General features: G+C 41.1%; 1 protein-coding gene across 2 annotated transcripts in view; it reads left to right on the top strand.

Annotated features, from left to right (window-relative positions):
- The window catches only part of IPO9 (importin 9), a 39,376-nt gene that overhangs the window by 9,349 nt on the left and 15,377 nt on the right, over positions 1-14,650 (top strand). The window contains exons 2-13 of one of the 2 annotated variants that reach the window (XM_050911297.1): positions 875-936; positions 1,598-1,684; positions 2,660-2,861; positions 3,309-3,397; positions 3,685-3,771; positions 5,503-5,622; positions 8,897-8,997; positions 10,599-10,657; positions 11,222-11,373; positions 12,480-12,578; positions 12,721-12,827; positions 13,997-14,136. In XM_050911297.1, coding sequence (XP_050767254.1) covers positions 875-936; positions 1,598-1,684; positions 2,660-2,861; positions 3,309-3,397; positions 3,685-3,771; positions 5,503-5,622; positions 8,897-8,997; positions 10,599-10,657; positions 11,222-11,373; positions 12,480-12,578; positions 12,721-12,827; positions 13,997-14,136 — 1,305 coding nt within the window. Of the gene's footprint in view, positions 1-874; positions 937-1,597; positions 1,685-1,903; positions 1,954-2,659; positions 2,862-3,308; positions 3,398-3,684; positions 3,772-5,502; positions 5,623-8,896; positions 8,998-10,598; positions 10,658-11,221; positions 11,374-12,479; positions 12,579-12,720; positions 12,828-13,996; positions 14,137-14,650 lie in introns of those variants that run through there. The other variant, XM_050911298.1, reaches the window with a different exon arrangement.

Below are 14,650 nucleotides of genomic sequence, written 5' to 3'. Positions count from 1 at the left end.
TTGTGCTAGTGGGACCTTGGGCCATACCTTCTGTTCCACAGTTTCTAGCACTAAAATCTCACAAATGCATTTCTTAAGCAGACTAGCAAAATTAAATTAAGTGTTTAGTACAGTTATCAGCTACCCAGAACTTAAAATTGCAATTTTAACCAAATTTATCGAGGCATATGGATTTACCATACCAGAAGAGCTGGTTTTCATTTTCTGTGCTCAGTCATCAACAGAATTGGTACAAGCGTTTTAATTTTGCCTTTGTTACAGAGCTTGCTTGGCAACTAAAAGAAGCTCTTGCTTTTTCTGGACCAACTTCTTGCTGGAGAAGGTCCCGCGGCCCGAATGATTGTACAGGCAGTTCCTGGTGTCAGTGTGCTCAGGCAGGGTTTGCTCAGGAAGGCGCTTGGTGCATTCTGAGCTGTCTTAGGGTGTGGTTTGGGACAACGGAAGTGATGGTTCCAAATCACTCTCTGGATGAAGCCAGGTTGTCTGAAAAGGGACTGCTGGCTGACAGTCTTCTGTCTTACTCCATCCTGGATCTTATCCATGCATCCTCATGTAGGAACTTGACTAATGATGTTACAGTATAGATAACATTTTTTAAAGTTGTAAATCATTTGCTTGTTATTAACCTGCATTGCAAAATTTTTTGCCCATGAGAGAAAGAAATAAGATGCTGAGAAAATAAATGAAGTTTGTGCAGGGGAGAATTAATGCTCATGATTCATTTGAGTAGCTACGCTTTGGAATTGTCTTCTTCCCACATATGAGTCATTCAATTGGTATGATGTCTTTCTCCAAAAATCTTGGTGAGTTTTGCTGTGTGGGAATAAAAGTTATAATGCCAACGTTTTTTTGTTTTAAATTTTTTTTCTTGCAGAATTTGGTGTTCATTTAGCAGAACTGACTGTAGATCCCCAGGGAGCTCTGGCCATCCGTCAGGTGAGTTTACCTGGAACTGTAGAAAGAATTTTGATGGTAGTTTCCTTGGTTTTCAAAATATTCTCTCATGTTTCCAGGTGAAAAATTGGAGGCAGCTTTCTATTACTGCTTCTCCATTTTCTTTGACATTTCTCTAGAGTCGTTACTTTCTCTTTCAACATTATTCAGGTGTTATACACTTACCTTTTTGGAAAATAGTGCTTTTTGGACTTAATAAACCTGGTGCTGAGACAGTACTGTACTGGGAATGGGCACAACTTATTAGGTGGATGGTAGGCATCAGCAAGCAGAAGTGTGGCTTGTCTTTGCAGCAGCTTCTTCTGTAGGTGTTTTCCTCTTTGAAAAGGAAGTTTAGGTTCTGTATTTCTTTAGTTACCATGTCGCCCATGTCTTGAGCCTTTTTAGAGGTAAGGAAATAAAGCTACCGCCTTGTGTCAGTGCTGTACGGGCCCTCATTGCTCAATGGATGGCCATCAGTTCATCTTTTTACTGCGGTAGCTTTTTTTTGTCCATTTCACAAAGATTTTTTGCATTTTTGGCAAGCCCTGTTGCCCCTCTAAAAGCAGCGTGGTGGGGCGGGAGGCTGAGCAAACGGGTCAGGGATGACGCTTGCCGTGGTTGCAAGATTTGTTACTGATTGTTGGCCTCTCTTCTAATACAGCTAGCGTCTGTCATTTTGAAACAGTATGTGGAAACTCACTGGTGTTCTCAGTCAGAAAAATTTAGACCTCCAGAGACCACAGAAAGGGTAAGATTTGGTTTCATGTTGTCTACTTTGAGACACTTTATCCATCAAGAATATTAATTTTGTAGGTGGTTTAAAAAGTGCCAGTGCCCTTATGTAATATGAGGATTAATGGCTTCAGTTAAGGTTTTCTGATGTTTTCCACTTCGAAAATCTGTTTTCAGTTGCTTAAAACAACACAAGACTTGAGAAGCTTGGGCTACTTTCTGTAGGAAAAGTTCAGCCATAATGTTTCTGCTGCTCTAAGAGCAAGACTAGAAGAAAGCTGCTTTGTAAGTTTTACAAATACTGATTCTGGCAGTCCTTTTTCAGAGATTTGCTAAATCTTGTGTTTTTCAGCTTGGGACTTAAAGGCTATTTTCTCATGACAAGTTTCAGTTTAAACGTCTGCTGGGTTTCATTGAAAATCTGTTCAGTAGGAGTATATAACAGCTAAAATGGCCAGAGATTCTAGCCCTTTGCCACTTTGACTGTTGACTGGACCATCTTTCACATCTAGGGTATGATTCATCCCATCCAGAGATAATTGCTTGAAATAAATCTTGTGAATTATGCCCCAGAAGTGCTGGCTTTTATTTTTCCTGTCCCTTTAGGGTTGGGTGACTAGTTCTTGTTTACTAAAAATCTTCCAAAGTAAGCAAACATAGTCCCTGACACTGGAGCTGGGATTTATGTCGGCTAACTCTGGATGTCTTCCATGTAGATATCTATATCCTATCTCGTTGCAGCTGTGAGCTATTTACTGTATGCTTGGCCGAGTGCTCTGTGTGAGAAGAGTGCTACGTTAAAACACACCATGCAGTTTTCCATAAAAAATTACAGGGTGTAGTGTGCAAGGTTTTTTTTCTCATGAGTGTTCATTTTGTAAAACCAATGTTGAATCTATATCAGGATACAGTCATAGGCATAAAATTTTTTTTTTATTAAATTGTTTTATGACTGGGGATCTGTTTTGCTAAATAATGTTATTCTCTACAGGCAAAAGTTGCTATTAGGGAACTCCTACCCAATGGGCTGAGAGAATCGATCAGCAAAGTGCGCTCAAGTGTTGCTTATGCGGTTTCAGCAATAGCCCATTGGGACTGGCCTGAAGCCTGGCCCGAGCTTTTCAATCTCTTGATGGAGATGCTGGTTAGTGGAGATGTGAATGCAGTGCATGGAGCCATGAGAGTGCTTACAGGTATGTGTATGCGAGACCTTTGGCAAGGCTGATGTAGGAAGTGGTTTAGGCTTTTCCTTACCTTACTATCCTATCACTTTTCACTCCAAATTGAAGAAATTGGAATTTGCTGCTTCTCTTCTCCTGGGCGTGATGCCTGTCAGCCACTGTTGAATTGCATGCTCAGTAGATGTCATGAAAGCTGAGGAAGAAGGTTCTGTGCTACAGGTTATAGCTCCGAAGGAACTTTGATTGTAACACCCTGTTTTCCAGATACCCACAATTTTTAGCATGATATTTTTCTGCTTGCCTTCAAGGATTGCCATGGGTAGGCCAGATGACACTGGTCTAGTCAAGCACAAATCAACATGTTTCCAATATGCTTAGTGTTTCCCAAAGATTCTGTTGTTGCTGTTGCCTACAAATTTGGTTTCTTATAAGAACTTCCCTTCTTTTTCCATTTTCTAGAATTTACGCGGGAAGTGACAGACACACAGATGCCACTTGTTGCTCCTGTTATTCTTCCAGAGATGTACAAAATTTTCACAATGGCAGAGGTATGATCTTCACTGTTAAGTTGGTACTGAATGGCATTAGTAGGAATGTTTCTTGGAGCAGAGAAACTCCAGATTTAATGGTTAAGCTGTACTGTAGTATGAGTTAGACTTAAAGAATTTTCTTGATGATGTGATAGTTGATGCCAGCTAATGTTTCAACAGAAATGTTAAAGCCGATGATAAAATAAGAGAATCAAGTTAAAGCAAAAACTAAATACTTTTATTTCCTTTAATTTTCTTTTAATTGTATCTTGTGTTCCTGATCTATTATTTAAACTTTTTTCTAGGTGTATGGTATTCGCACAAGGTCACGGGCAGTGGAGATATTTACCACGTGTGCCCATATGATCTGTAACATGGAGGAATTGGAAAAGGCAAGAGTTTAACTTACTGTACAACATACATTGAATTCAACCTGAGCGAGGTTCTAAATAATTGTTAATGTGGAAATGAAACGTTGGAGAATTATGTACTGTCAGCTGTAATTCTGGGGAAGAGGGTGAAATTTAATACATGTAAAGTGGCTAAGTCCTGCGTTTACGTGCATGCCTTAGTACTGTGACTTGGTTACCATAATTAAGTTTAACTTGTGACATATCAACAGATGTGCTTGTAACAGCTCAGAGAAAGGGGAGTCATCGTGGGAAGGAGATAGTGTATCATCCCTTTGTTTGGAAATCCCTGTCATAGCTTCCAGTCTCCAGGTGAACCATGCGTCCTGATGAACTGCCAGGCCTTGGCTGTCTGGGTTACGATGGGCAGTTTTCTGTCCCTTGGGCAAGGCAGTGGTTACAAGCTCCTGGAACTTCATCAGTTGCTTTAGCATGCGTGTTAGCCTTTTGTTCCTAAAGGGGTGGTAGAAACCAAACCAAACAAAATTTAGCTTTTAAGAAGGAAACACTATGCAGTTAAGCAGATTTATATGTATGGGTCTCCTGTCTGGCTCTGAGCACATCTGCGTTTTATGTGGCCTTTGACAAGTGGGTTTCCCAGCACTCCCCGAACAATAAATTGTTCTTTTTAACTTTTTGGGGGATGAGGATAGGAAAGGGTGACTCTCAGTCTAGTGGCTGCTCGTTGCTGAGTGGCTATATCTGCTGTTTCCTCCCTGTTTGCGCAGGGAGCAATTCAGTGCAGACTTTTGGGAGGTTCTGATAATTACACTGTATCTGTACTGCACTGACAAGGTTGCTTATGCAATATATCATGCAGCTGGTACCAGTATCCAAAAGTAGTAGTAGCTCCCCACTGTTGTATTCTGGAGGAAGGCTGAAAGTGTCCTTTATATTGTACACAAAACTTTTTCTATTGAAATTTGGCTTTAAAAAAAAAAAAAAGAAAAAGAGGCAATTATTTATAAATTGCTAAGGTGGTCTTTCATAGTTGATTTAAGCATACAACTTTGCTGTCTTAGCTATGGAGTTATGAGGAATATTCTCAATAAAATTATTTTTGTCCAGTATTACTCACTCTGCCAAGCACTGCTTATGGAGTGCTTTGACATCTGGAAAAATACTTGCTGCATTTTCCTAGGAAGAATCATCATGGTAATCTTCAGGCCAGCTGTTGATACTCAGCTCACAAAGAGCTTGTTTGGTTTGGGGGAGGGTGGCTCAGGAGGGAGATAAATGCTGTCCGCGGAGTTCAGTGTAATTGCTCGTGTGTGATGTAGTCACCCCAGGTTTCTTTTATAGCCTGGGGCGATCCGGGTGGTAGGGTGCAGGGCATGATTCATCTAATCAAATGAAAGTGCCTCTTTAGGAGGATGTGCGCTACTCCTGAGACTCTCCAGACTGGATTATCTGGATCTCTATTTAGAGTCTGAAGTGATTAGCTTAGATGTAGGTGTGTGTTTTGTAGCAGTCTGTGCTGTGCGGTTTTGAAGGGTGCGATTCAGCTGAGCTTAGTTCCCAGCATGAGGAGAGAGCCAAAGTGATGTCTGAAACAAGTATTTCATGTGACTTCGCAATGTTCTGCAGTTGCCATGAGTCCCTCTTCGGTTTTGTAGCAGAAAAGTGCAATTTCCGTTGCTTCTAGTGCTTTACTTGTCAGACGTGGGGGTTCGGTATCTGGTATTCACCTGTGCTTGCCTTGATTGTAACCAGGGTGCGGCCAAAGTCCTGATTTTTCCTGTGGTGCAGCAGTTCACAGAGGCCTTTGTTCAGGCCCTGCAAATGCCTGACGGACCTACATCAGACAGCGGGTTTAAGATGGAAGTCTTAAAGGTAAGTCACTTAAGACCGATTAAATAAAGAAAGAATTGAATACCAGTCCACTGTCAGATGTGCTGGACAACAGAGAAACTTGAGTGCATGTCACCTCTCCTAGTATTGCTCCTGTTACGAATAGTGAAGTTCTTTGGTTCCCAGTGCCATACAACATTGAAATAAATTGTTCTGCCTGTACTGAAGATACCTATGATGAGATCCATAGGGATCTGTCCCTAAAATGATCTATAGAGATCGATCCATAGGACTATCTGTCCTTGGCATTCGCTGATCTAAGACATCTTGGATGCATCTTGTTTGGACACCATACGCAGAAGTTAAATATCTGTGTCTTCTAAAGATGCTGCAGAATTCTGCTGCAGTGAAGTTTTTAAAACCTTATTATGCACAGGTGCTTTTCTAGAACTTGCCTGCTCTTTACTGCTAAATTATCTCTGCAACAGAGAGATGGAAAGTCTTTGTATTCTCCTGGTTTCCTGGAGAAAGAAGATTGGATTGCAGAGCTCTATGTGCACGTAGCTCTGTGTGGGGACGAGAGTGCCAGTGTAGGTATGGAGATCCGTTCAACAACTGGGAAAGCACTGGAGTTCTAGGGTGTGCTGCCTGCAACATGGGAGAGAAAAGAAGAGCTCAAAAACATAAGTTGCAGAATCAAATCCAGATCTTTCATTTACTTGCACGTGTGCTGGGGTAAGCAAGACTTGGGTCACAGTGTACAGGCTTCTGAAGATGGATGGCTGAGACCCATTCAGCCACATTCCCTGAAGAAAACAATAAGGAAGAGTTACTGAAGACAAGCATCTAAAGTTTTTCATAATGACCAGCTTTGTGCTGGAGCCGTGAAAATAAATGCTGGGAAGATGCTATCGTATTATACAAACTAGCAACTACTAAGTTCTGAGTCGTGGAACTTGTTTTCTTAGTCCTCTTAAAGGCAGCAGTACCCTCGTTATGGCATCCTGTCCCTTCTCAGTAAGGGGTGGCAGGTATCGTACACTGGAAACAGCAGGAGCTTATTTCTTGCTGTGCAGCACCAAATGGAAGGGAGTTTGGGGTAGGATGTTGGCAAGTTTTGTTGAGAGAGTGTCTCTTGCATTTTTTTTTTTTTTTCCCTTTCCATTGGCTGTGCACTGGGATTCCTGGGACAGTAGTATATAGGAACGCTAACATGAAGGGGATACTCTGGGATACTCTGCAGGTTGTAATCTCGATCTGAACAGGCTGCAGCTCAAGAATGTCTGAATCTCTGATTCCAGATTAAACATTCCAGATACATATGTTCAGATGTTTAATGAGTAGCAGTAGTTTTCAGCCTACACAGAAAGCAGTTGTAATTGATAGTTTCACTCTAACCATAGACCAGTTCTGTTCTTGTTACATTCATGCATTCTGCAGCCTTTTTTGTTATTTACGTAACAGTGCTTACTGGAATTGGAGCTAGTTGTACTTGTATGTCTGCACTGATACACAGCAGTAGTCTCTTGAAAGATGTGACAGGCTGGGAAAGTATTTGAGGAGATGTCATCACGTTCTTGCTCTGTTCCTTAATTGTCTGTGGGCATCTGCTTTTGGCCACTGCTAGGTAGGTGCAACACAGGAGAGGATTTTGGTCTGAATACACTGTTGTATGTTGGGTGGCATTGATGGCAGCAGAAAATCAATATTCAGCAGATCTGCTGCTGACAAGTGGTTTGTAGGAAGCTTTTTTGTGAAGAGATGAGTATTCTGGCTGGTGACTCAGGGCAATTCATGATTTTGTCACTTAGGGTTTCTAAGCTGACGATACCAATTTTCTAAGGGAAAAGGGATTCAGGTGAAAGACCCATATATTGCCTTCACTTCCAGAAAAGTGGATTTTATAGTCATTGTAATGCAGAAGTAAGAGACCTCAAGGGATTAGTTAAGCCAGCTCTACAGATGAGATCATTACAGGAACTCCTTGAAAGGCTGATGCAATGGAGGGGGGAATTGAGAATTTTTTTTATAGTACATTTTCAACCAGATGCAAACTCAATCCTGTCTTTTTTTCCTTAATGAAGTGCTGTGCAGCAAATGACAGGAAGATTTTTTTTTTTCTTCCCTGTCTCTTGAGAGCTTTGTGCTCCAAGATTCGTGGAGTTCGTGGTGGAAATCAGAGGCAGCCCTGACCTAAAATGTCTTGCTTTCCATATAAGAACGTTATGCAGGACAGTGTCAAAAGCTTTAATGAATAATACTGAAGTGCCTGATGCACATCTGCCTGATCCACTAGGACAGTTATCCTGTTTAAGAAAGTAAGTAGATGGGATCACATCATGGTGAACCACTGATTGTTAATTTGTCCCCAGTCTTTCGAAGTGTAGTAACAAGTTTAGAAGCAGTTATCAGCAGGAAAGTCAGTGCCTTTAACCCTTGGAGGAGATGGGAGGTTTGGCCACAACAAAAATATTTACAACCATGAGGACTAGAACAAAATACCAGTGGTGTTATTTATTGTTTTGTTGTTTGATAGTTTAGCGTGAATTAAATTGATATCTCTGAGGATGAATGAGCTGCAACTAAATGATTCTTGAATCCCAATTCCAATGTTGTTGAACATGCCACTATTGATTGTTTTGAGAGAAACAGAAAAATCTGACTCCTGGAAGATCCCAAAAGCTTTTTGGCAAGCATCAGTGAAAGGGCTCCCCTAAATCAGGGTGATCAGCTTCATGAAACCCCAGGCACAAGCTCCTGTAGAGCTGCTGAGCTGCTCCCAAAACAGCCCCTATGTTGGGCTGGCACAGCTGCCTGTGTCTGCAGCTGAAATGGGTGAGAGAATCGATATGGGTGGATGTTTTCTTCTGCAGCTATTCCCTGGATGTGCAAACGGATGTGTTGTTTGCATGTGTAGAAGTGTGGGAAATAGGCTGTGGTCTGGTTTTACTTGATATTAGAGTTCATTTTCTGGGACAAGATAGCTTCCAGGTGGTAATTGTATCCAGACAGTGCTGTACTTCTGATTGCAGTCTATACCGTACCACCAAATTATTGCATTGTCTTCATTTCCAGAGTTGTACATCTTGTGTTATCCCTTTGCTTCCCTGCAAAAGAGCAAATACGAAGAGAGGTCTGTTTGTCAGAGTTCGTGCAAGAGAGGGGACTGCCTGGTCAGGAGTGAGAGGAGGAGACCTTGGTGGCAGGAAGGCATTGGATTATCTCAATTGTTAATGAAACAGCAGCCTGTGATTTGAGTGTTTGTTGATGGTTTTCCCCGGTTTTGCTTCTGATTGATACTCTTTTTTTGTTCCAGGCTGTGACAGCACTTGTGAAAAACTATCCGAAGCACATGGTTTCATCAATGCAGCAGATCCTGCCCATTGTCTGGAATACCCTTACAGAAAGTGCTGCCTTATATCCTTTGTAGTGAGTGGTTTTAACTAGAATACAACAAGACAAACTCTGTCTCATACACAGTAACAACCTGAACACGGCTGAAGAGCATGGTACATGGAGTAGTCTGCCGTGACAGACAGAATATAGGCATCTGTGGTGTAGATGTACCGGATGTTTCTGTTACTTCAGTAGGCTCCATTAAGTTTCTTTTAGCTTAGAAGTCATATATGATGAATGATGTGAGTGCCCGTGTTATACTGGCTGTAGAATTGTGGCCGATCTCTGCATTGTTCCTGGTACTCTTCGGTGAAAACTGTCTTCTTAAAAAGATGTCTAGTCACAATGTAAAGACTTCAGGTAAGGGAGAATCTACAATATCCCTTGCTACAGCAGTATTAATGGCTGGTTACACTTGCTGCTGAAGTTGAAGTTGATTTGCCTTTTGAATTTTATAACTCGGTCATTACTTCACTGCACAATTGGCCATGTTAGAGGTATTCTGTTGGTAGTTTTCCCAGTATTTGCAAACTGACAAGTCAAATCTTTCCATATAGTTAATCCAAAAGTTGCTTTTTTAGTTGTTTATAATGAGACAGTAATTGTAGAATACTGAGCTTTCTTGTAGCTTTTTCTGAATTTTTGGCACAAAAACCAGAATTGGACACTGTGTTGTGATAATAGCGTAAGGGTTGTCTGAGCTTTTCCTCTGTAATTTAATAAGAATGACTGTTCTCCTAGAGATCATAGATCTAGACCCTTTTATATCAAAGCTGCTTTCATCGTCTTGTGTTTCAGAATCCTGCTGCGTATTGGGTGATAGGCTCTTGTAGAGTGAAAATGGTCAGGGAGACCGTAAAAATAGCCTTAGCTCTGGAGCAAGTAGAGGCTGTCTGGTTTCAAGGTCAGCTGTGTTTTGGGGTTTTTTTTTTTAAACACCTGTTAAAATTAAAGGAGCTGTTTGCTAAATTTTTGATGGTGAATTTCTCCCTCTCCTGTCGTGACTCCCACTGCAGTCCCGCTGGCAGCTGAGCTGACAAAATAGGTTTTTGTTTGCAAAAGGGGAGAGTCTTATCCTTCCTTCCCTTGTGTTTGCTCTGGCATTTGTTGGACCTTCAATTCGCCATCCTCCTTCCTCTCCACCCCCAGGTTAGTTTTCTGCCACTTCCCAGGGTTGGAGGCTCGTGGAGAGGCCTGACGGGAAGCAGAGCCAGCACAAGGTAGCACGTGGGAGCATGGGGTGGCTCCTCACCCTTCGGCAGCAGTGAAGCGTTGAATTGGCTCACTGTCCCCTGAAAAGAGTGAGTCTGAGTGGTTCTGTTCTTGCAAAGTTTTAACATAAATGAAGTTTTGGGTTACCTTGGTGAATTTGGTTTAAGTTAATCAAATGATCTAAAGGATGTACTGAAGTGATGTAGAAGTGGTCTTTGAAGTTGAGCAGTGTACAAAGCCAGGAGCTCCTGGGGCTTGTCTTCTCTCTGAAACACAGAACTGTGTGTAAAGTGAAAGATTTTTTTAAGAAAGAAAGCTTCCCTAGTTATCGGGAATTTTAAGATAGGAACAGATTAATTCCTAAATAGATGAAGGTCTTTAGAAACGTATATTTACTTAACTCCGTCCACTTATGTGAGAACAGAAGTAAATTACACAGAAGAAGTGGAGGACCCTGTGGATTCTGATGGTAAGAACTTGTTAAACTGCACTTCTGCCTCCTCTTTTGAAGAGGAATGGACTTACCTAAGATTATTGTTGTCAAAACAGTGACTGAAACACTGTAGGAGATAGTGCTCACAGGTACATTTATGGTGTTAGAACAATGTCCATCACTTCTTTGCAAGTTACACATGATAGTGATCAGTGAAGCTGCGTAATTTAAGTTTTCTAACAACTCAAGGAGTGAGTTCTGCAACAATTTTGAGGTAAAAATAATGGGACAAAAGAAAACCAAACAGGTTTTAGGTTGAGCTTGATCAGTTTTAATGAGGGGTGTGCGGTGAGGTGGGAAGAGAGCAGAAAGTGATGAGGTCAGACAGCCTCCTGGGGCTGCTGCTGCCCTTGCTAGTCCAGGAGTAAGAATAAACATTATTTTGTCAGACAAGCTAACAGTTTGTAATTATATTTGACACCGATTTATACCTTTCTGGATGTTAACATACTCAGTCATGGTTTTTGTTTTCACTTCTGCTTTTCTGTATGTTGGCATATTCAGTCATGTTCTTTTTTTTCCACTTACTTCTTTGTTCAGGTGAAGTATTGGGCTTTGAAAATCTAGTGTTCAGCATATTTGAATTTGTTCATGCCTTGTTGGAAAACAACAAATTTAAGAGCACAGTGAAGAAGGCTTTGCCAGAGCTGATCTACTACATCCTCCTTTACATGCAGATCACAGAGGAGCAGGTGAGCATGTTTGTCTTGTGTAGGAAGCAAATGAAATGAAAGATTTAAAACAGCTAATGTTCTAGGGAGAGTTTCAGTGCGTGGAAGCTGCTGTAATCTAATAGGCTGTTCTGTCACTTTGGTGTGCCAGGAGTTAGGGCAATAGCATCCAAACGTTCCTAAATGGTGTAACATGGACAGCAAATCACAGAATCATAGAATGGTTTGGGTTGGAAGGGACCTTCAAAGATCATCTAGTCCGGCACCGCTGCCGTGGGCAGGGGCATCTTTCACTAGACCAGGTTGCTCAAAGCCCCGTCCAACGTGGCCTTGAACACTTTCAATGATGGGGCATCCACAACTTCTCCAGGCAATGTATTCCAGTGTCTCACCACCCTCATAGTAAAGAATTTCTTCCATATCTACCCTCTTTCAGTTTAAAACCGTTGCCCCTTGTCCTGTCACGACAGGCTCTGGTAAAAAGTCTCCATCTTTCTTATAAGCCCCCTTTATATGTTGAAAGGCTGCCATAAGGTCTGCCCAGAGCCTTCTCTTCTCTAGGCTGAACAACCCCAACTCCCTCAAGCTTTCTTCCTTCGTTCCTTCAGGAAGTATTATGCTGTGAAAATGAGGATTATCGTGCTGAAAGGGATAGCCAGGTTTCTGTGATAGTGCAAAGACTGTGCTAGTAGCGTGAAATAATTTGTACTGAAATTCTATGTTGCTCCTGGCCTCCCAAGCGTGACAGCCATTGTCTTTTTGTTTAGGTAGGCATGCATAAAAACAGGCGCTCTGTTAAAGATTCATCTGTTTCTCCCATTCCTCATCTATAAATAAAACTGTGTAGCATTGATTCCAGGTCAGTCATTAGTTCTGTCAGATTCTAATCTCAAATGAAGAGCAGAAGAGCAAGATGAGCTCAGAACAGAGCGGGTCTCTTCTTTTCAAAGGTTTCTCCAATAGAATATAAGAAAAATCAGTTGAAGATGACGACTTCTTATGGCAGAGAAAAATTCTGAAAGTAGTTTTGCAAAACTGAGATTACTGGGAACAGAAAAGCTCCCTTTTACCCTTGGTGTTTTGAATTAGTCAGCCAACATATCCTTCTTGTCTCCTTTCTGTTTTAGATAAAAGTTTGGACCGCAAATCCACAACAATTTGTGGAGGATGAAGATGATGATACTTTTTCCTATACAGTGAGGATTGCTGCACAGGATCTGTTGCTGGTATAAAATGTGTTCCACATTTAGATGCAACCAAAATAATAATAACAACAAATAATAAACCTAGTATCATGAAGGGCATTTGGAGAAAAGGACAACTTTTAAAAGTTGATACAAATAAATGTTATCATTTCCTTCTGCACAGGCTGTGGCTGCTGATTTCCAGAATGAGAGTGCGACTGCTTTGGCTGCAGCAGCTACAAGACATTTACAAGAAGCTGAGCAGGCTAAAAACAGCGGTGCTGAGCACTGGTAAGGAGATGGGGCAGCAGGGAACAACACTGATACGAATATCAAGCTCTTTGCAGCATTGGGTGCAGCACAATTTAATCACATTTTTTTCACGACGTTGCTGCTAATGGACAAGGATGAAATCTGAGAACTCTGATTAGAAGAAGAAAAAGGAAGTACTGCTGTTCTTGAGCCAGATGACGACATCTTCATGTGGAATACTTTCAGCAATTCCTAACACAAGCTAGCTGTTCCCAGGCTCCCTCCCTCCAGACCCTGACCATTCCTTAAAATAATCATTGGAAATGATAATTAGTTATACACAATCTGAAGAGAAATTGGCGATACTTTCACTTTGTGTTCAGTTAATTGAGCTCAAAATTTCGGGCGTATCTTTTTTTTTTTTTAAACTTGATGTAAAGAAGAGATATAGGTGCTGTATGCAGATGTATGTGTTCAATTTTAGAACTTCAAAGTTGCAATTTTTAATGTTACTTAGGGATAGGATGAGAAAGCTCAACTGCAAGAGTACATGACTGCTGTTCCATAACTTCTTTCATGGTTTTACAGTGCATTAGTTCAGTGTTTGTGTTTATTTTGAATATTAGTGTCAGAGTAGCCACTCTGTACAGTGAGCAGCAACTGAATGTCAGAGAAATCGGACATTGAGTCCCCGTCTGCCTTAATTGTGATAAGTTTTAAAGTAGGTTATTTGCTTCACAAATAAAACCAAGGAGAAGTGGTATTTGCCAATAACCCTATTTCATCATAATTAACGTAATGCAAAAATAGACATTTTTAAACCTTTAATATACTGGGTGTCACTGTGCTTCTGCATGTAGAATAATCAAGCAAGGCACAGCTGGAGATGTAAGCCTTCATAGAAAAGTCTTATTTCTTTTTTTATCATGGGAACAAAATCGATACAAGAAGTGACAATTACTCAACTGATATTTTAGAAAGTGATTGAGAATGCTGCCTATCCTGGGTGAGTTTCCAAGCCCCCAACTTGCAGATTTTTGCAAATGTTCATTTTTTTCAGGGTCTTTTTAAATTCTCTGCTTTGGGATCAAGAAGATAGTTGTGGTAACTTAGACCAAAAAATTGTAATGGTTTCACTTCAGAATTTTTATTTATTTATTGAGGTGATGGTGGTGGAAAAACCTAAAGGCGTCTGAATTCTTTTGCAGGTGGAAAATACATGAAGCTTGTATGCTGGCCCTGGGCTCTGTGAAGTCTATTATTACAGACAGTGTGAAGAATGGTAGAATACATTTTGATATGCACGGCTTCCTGACAAATGTTGTTCTTGCAGACCTCAACCTTTCAGGTATATTGGACCTTGCCATTACTCAGAGTAACTGCTGAGTGCCAGACCTTGGAAATCTCATACAAACAAAAGTGTCTGATGAATCACGTTGCTGTATGCATGTGGCGTTGTGCAATGCAGTTGTGCACATTGTACATGTGAAAGGGCATAAATCTTATCTTGTGAGTTCACACGTGCTACCAGGTCTAACATAAGTCCTTTAAATGTGGGACACTGTGCTTTCAGTTGAAACTCACTGTTGGCTGGATGCTTGAGCCTGTAGGGCTTGGAGACGGAAGGGCGATTGCTTGGGGAACTTGGTGGAAAACAGCTATTCTGTTGTTTTGTATCTCTTTCTGGGAAAGACACCAGCCGTGTTTAATAGGCTTCAGAATTCCTGCAGCACCATACCATCCCATTTTCTTTACGATGAGGCTGATGCTAGTCGTAGCATGTAAATTCAAATAATACTCCTAGCTGAGTGGGATCCTATTATTGGGAACTCTGCAGGCTTCTGCTTTCTGTCTTATCTTAC

The sequence above is a fragment of the Gymnogyps californianus genome, chromosome 27 (assembly GCF_018139145.2).
Source record: "Gymnogyps californianus isolate 813 chromosome 27, ASM1813914v2, whole genome shotgun sequence".
NCBI classification, from domain to species: domain Eukaryota; kingdom Metazoa; phylum Chordata; class Aves; order Accipitriformes; family Cathartidae; genus Gymnogyps; species Gymnogyps californianus.
Note: the sequence above shows the minus strand (reverse complement) of the source record. Positions and strands in the feature narration are given on the sequence as shown.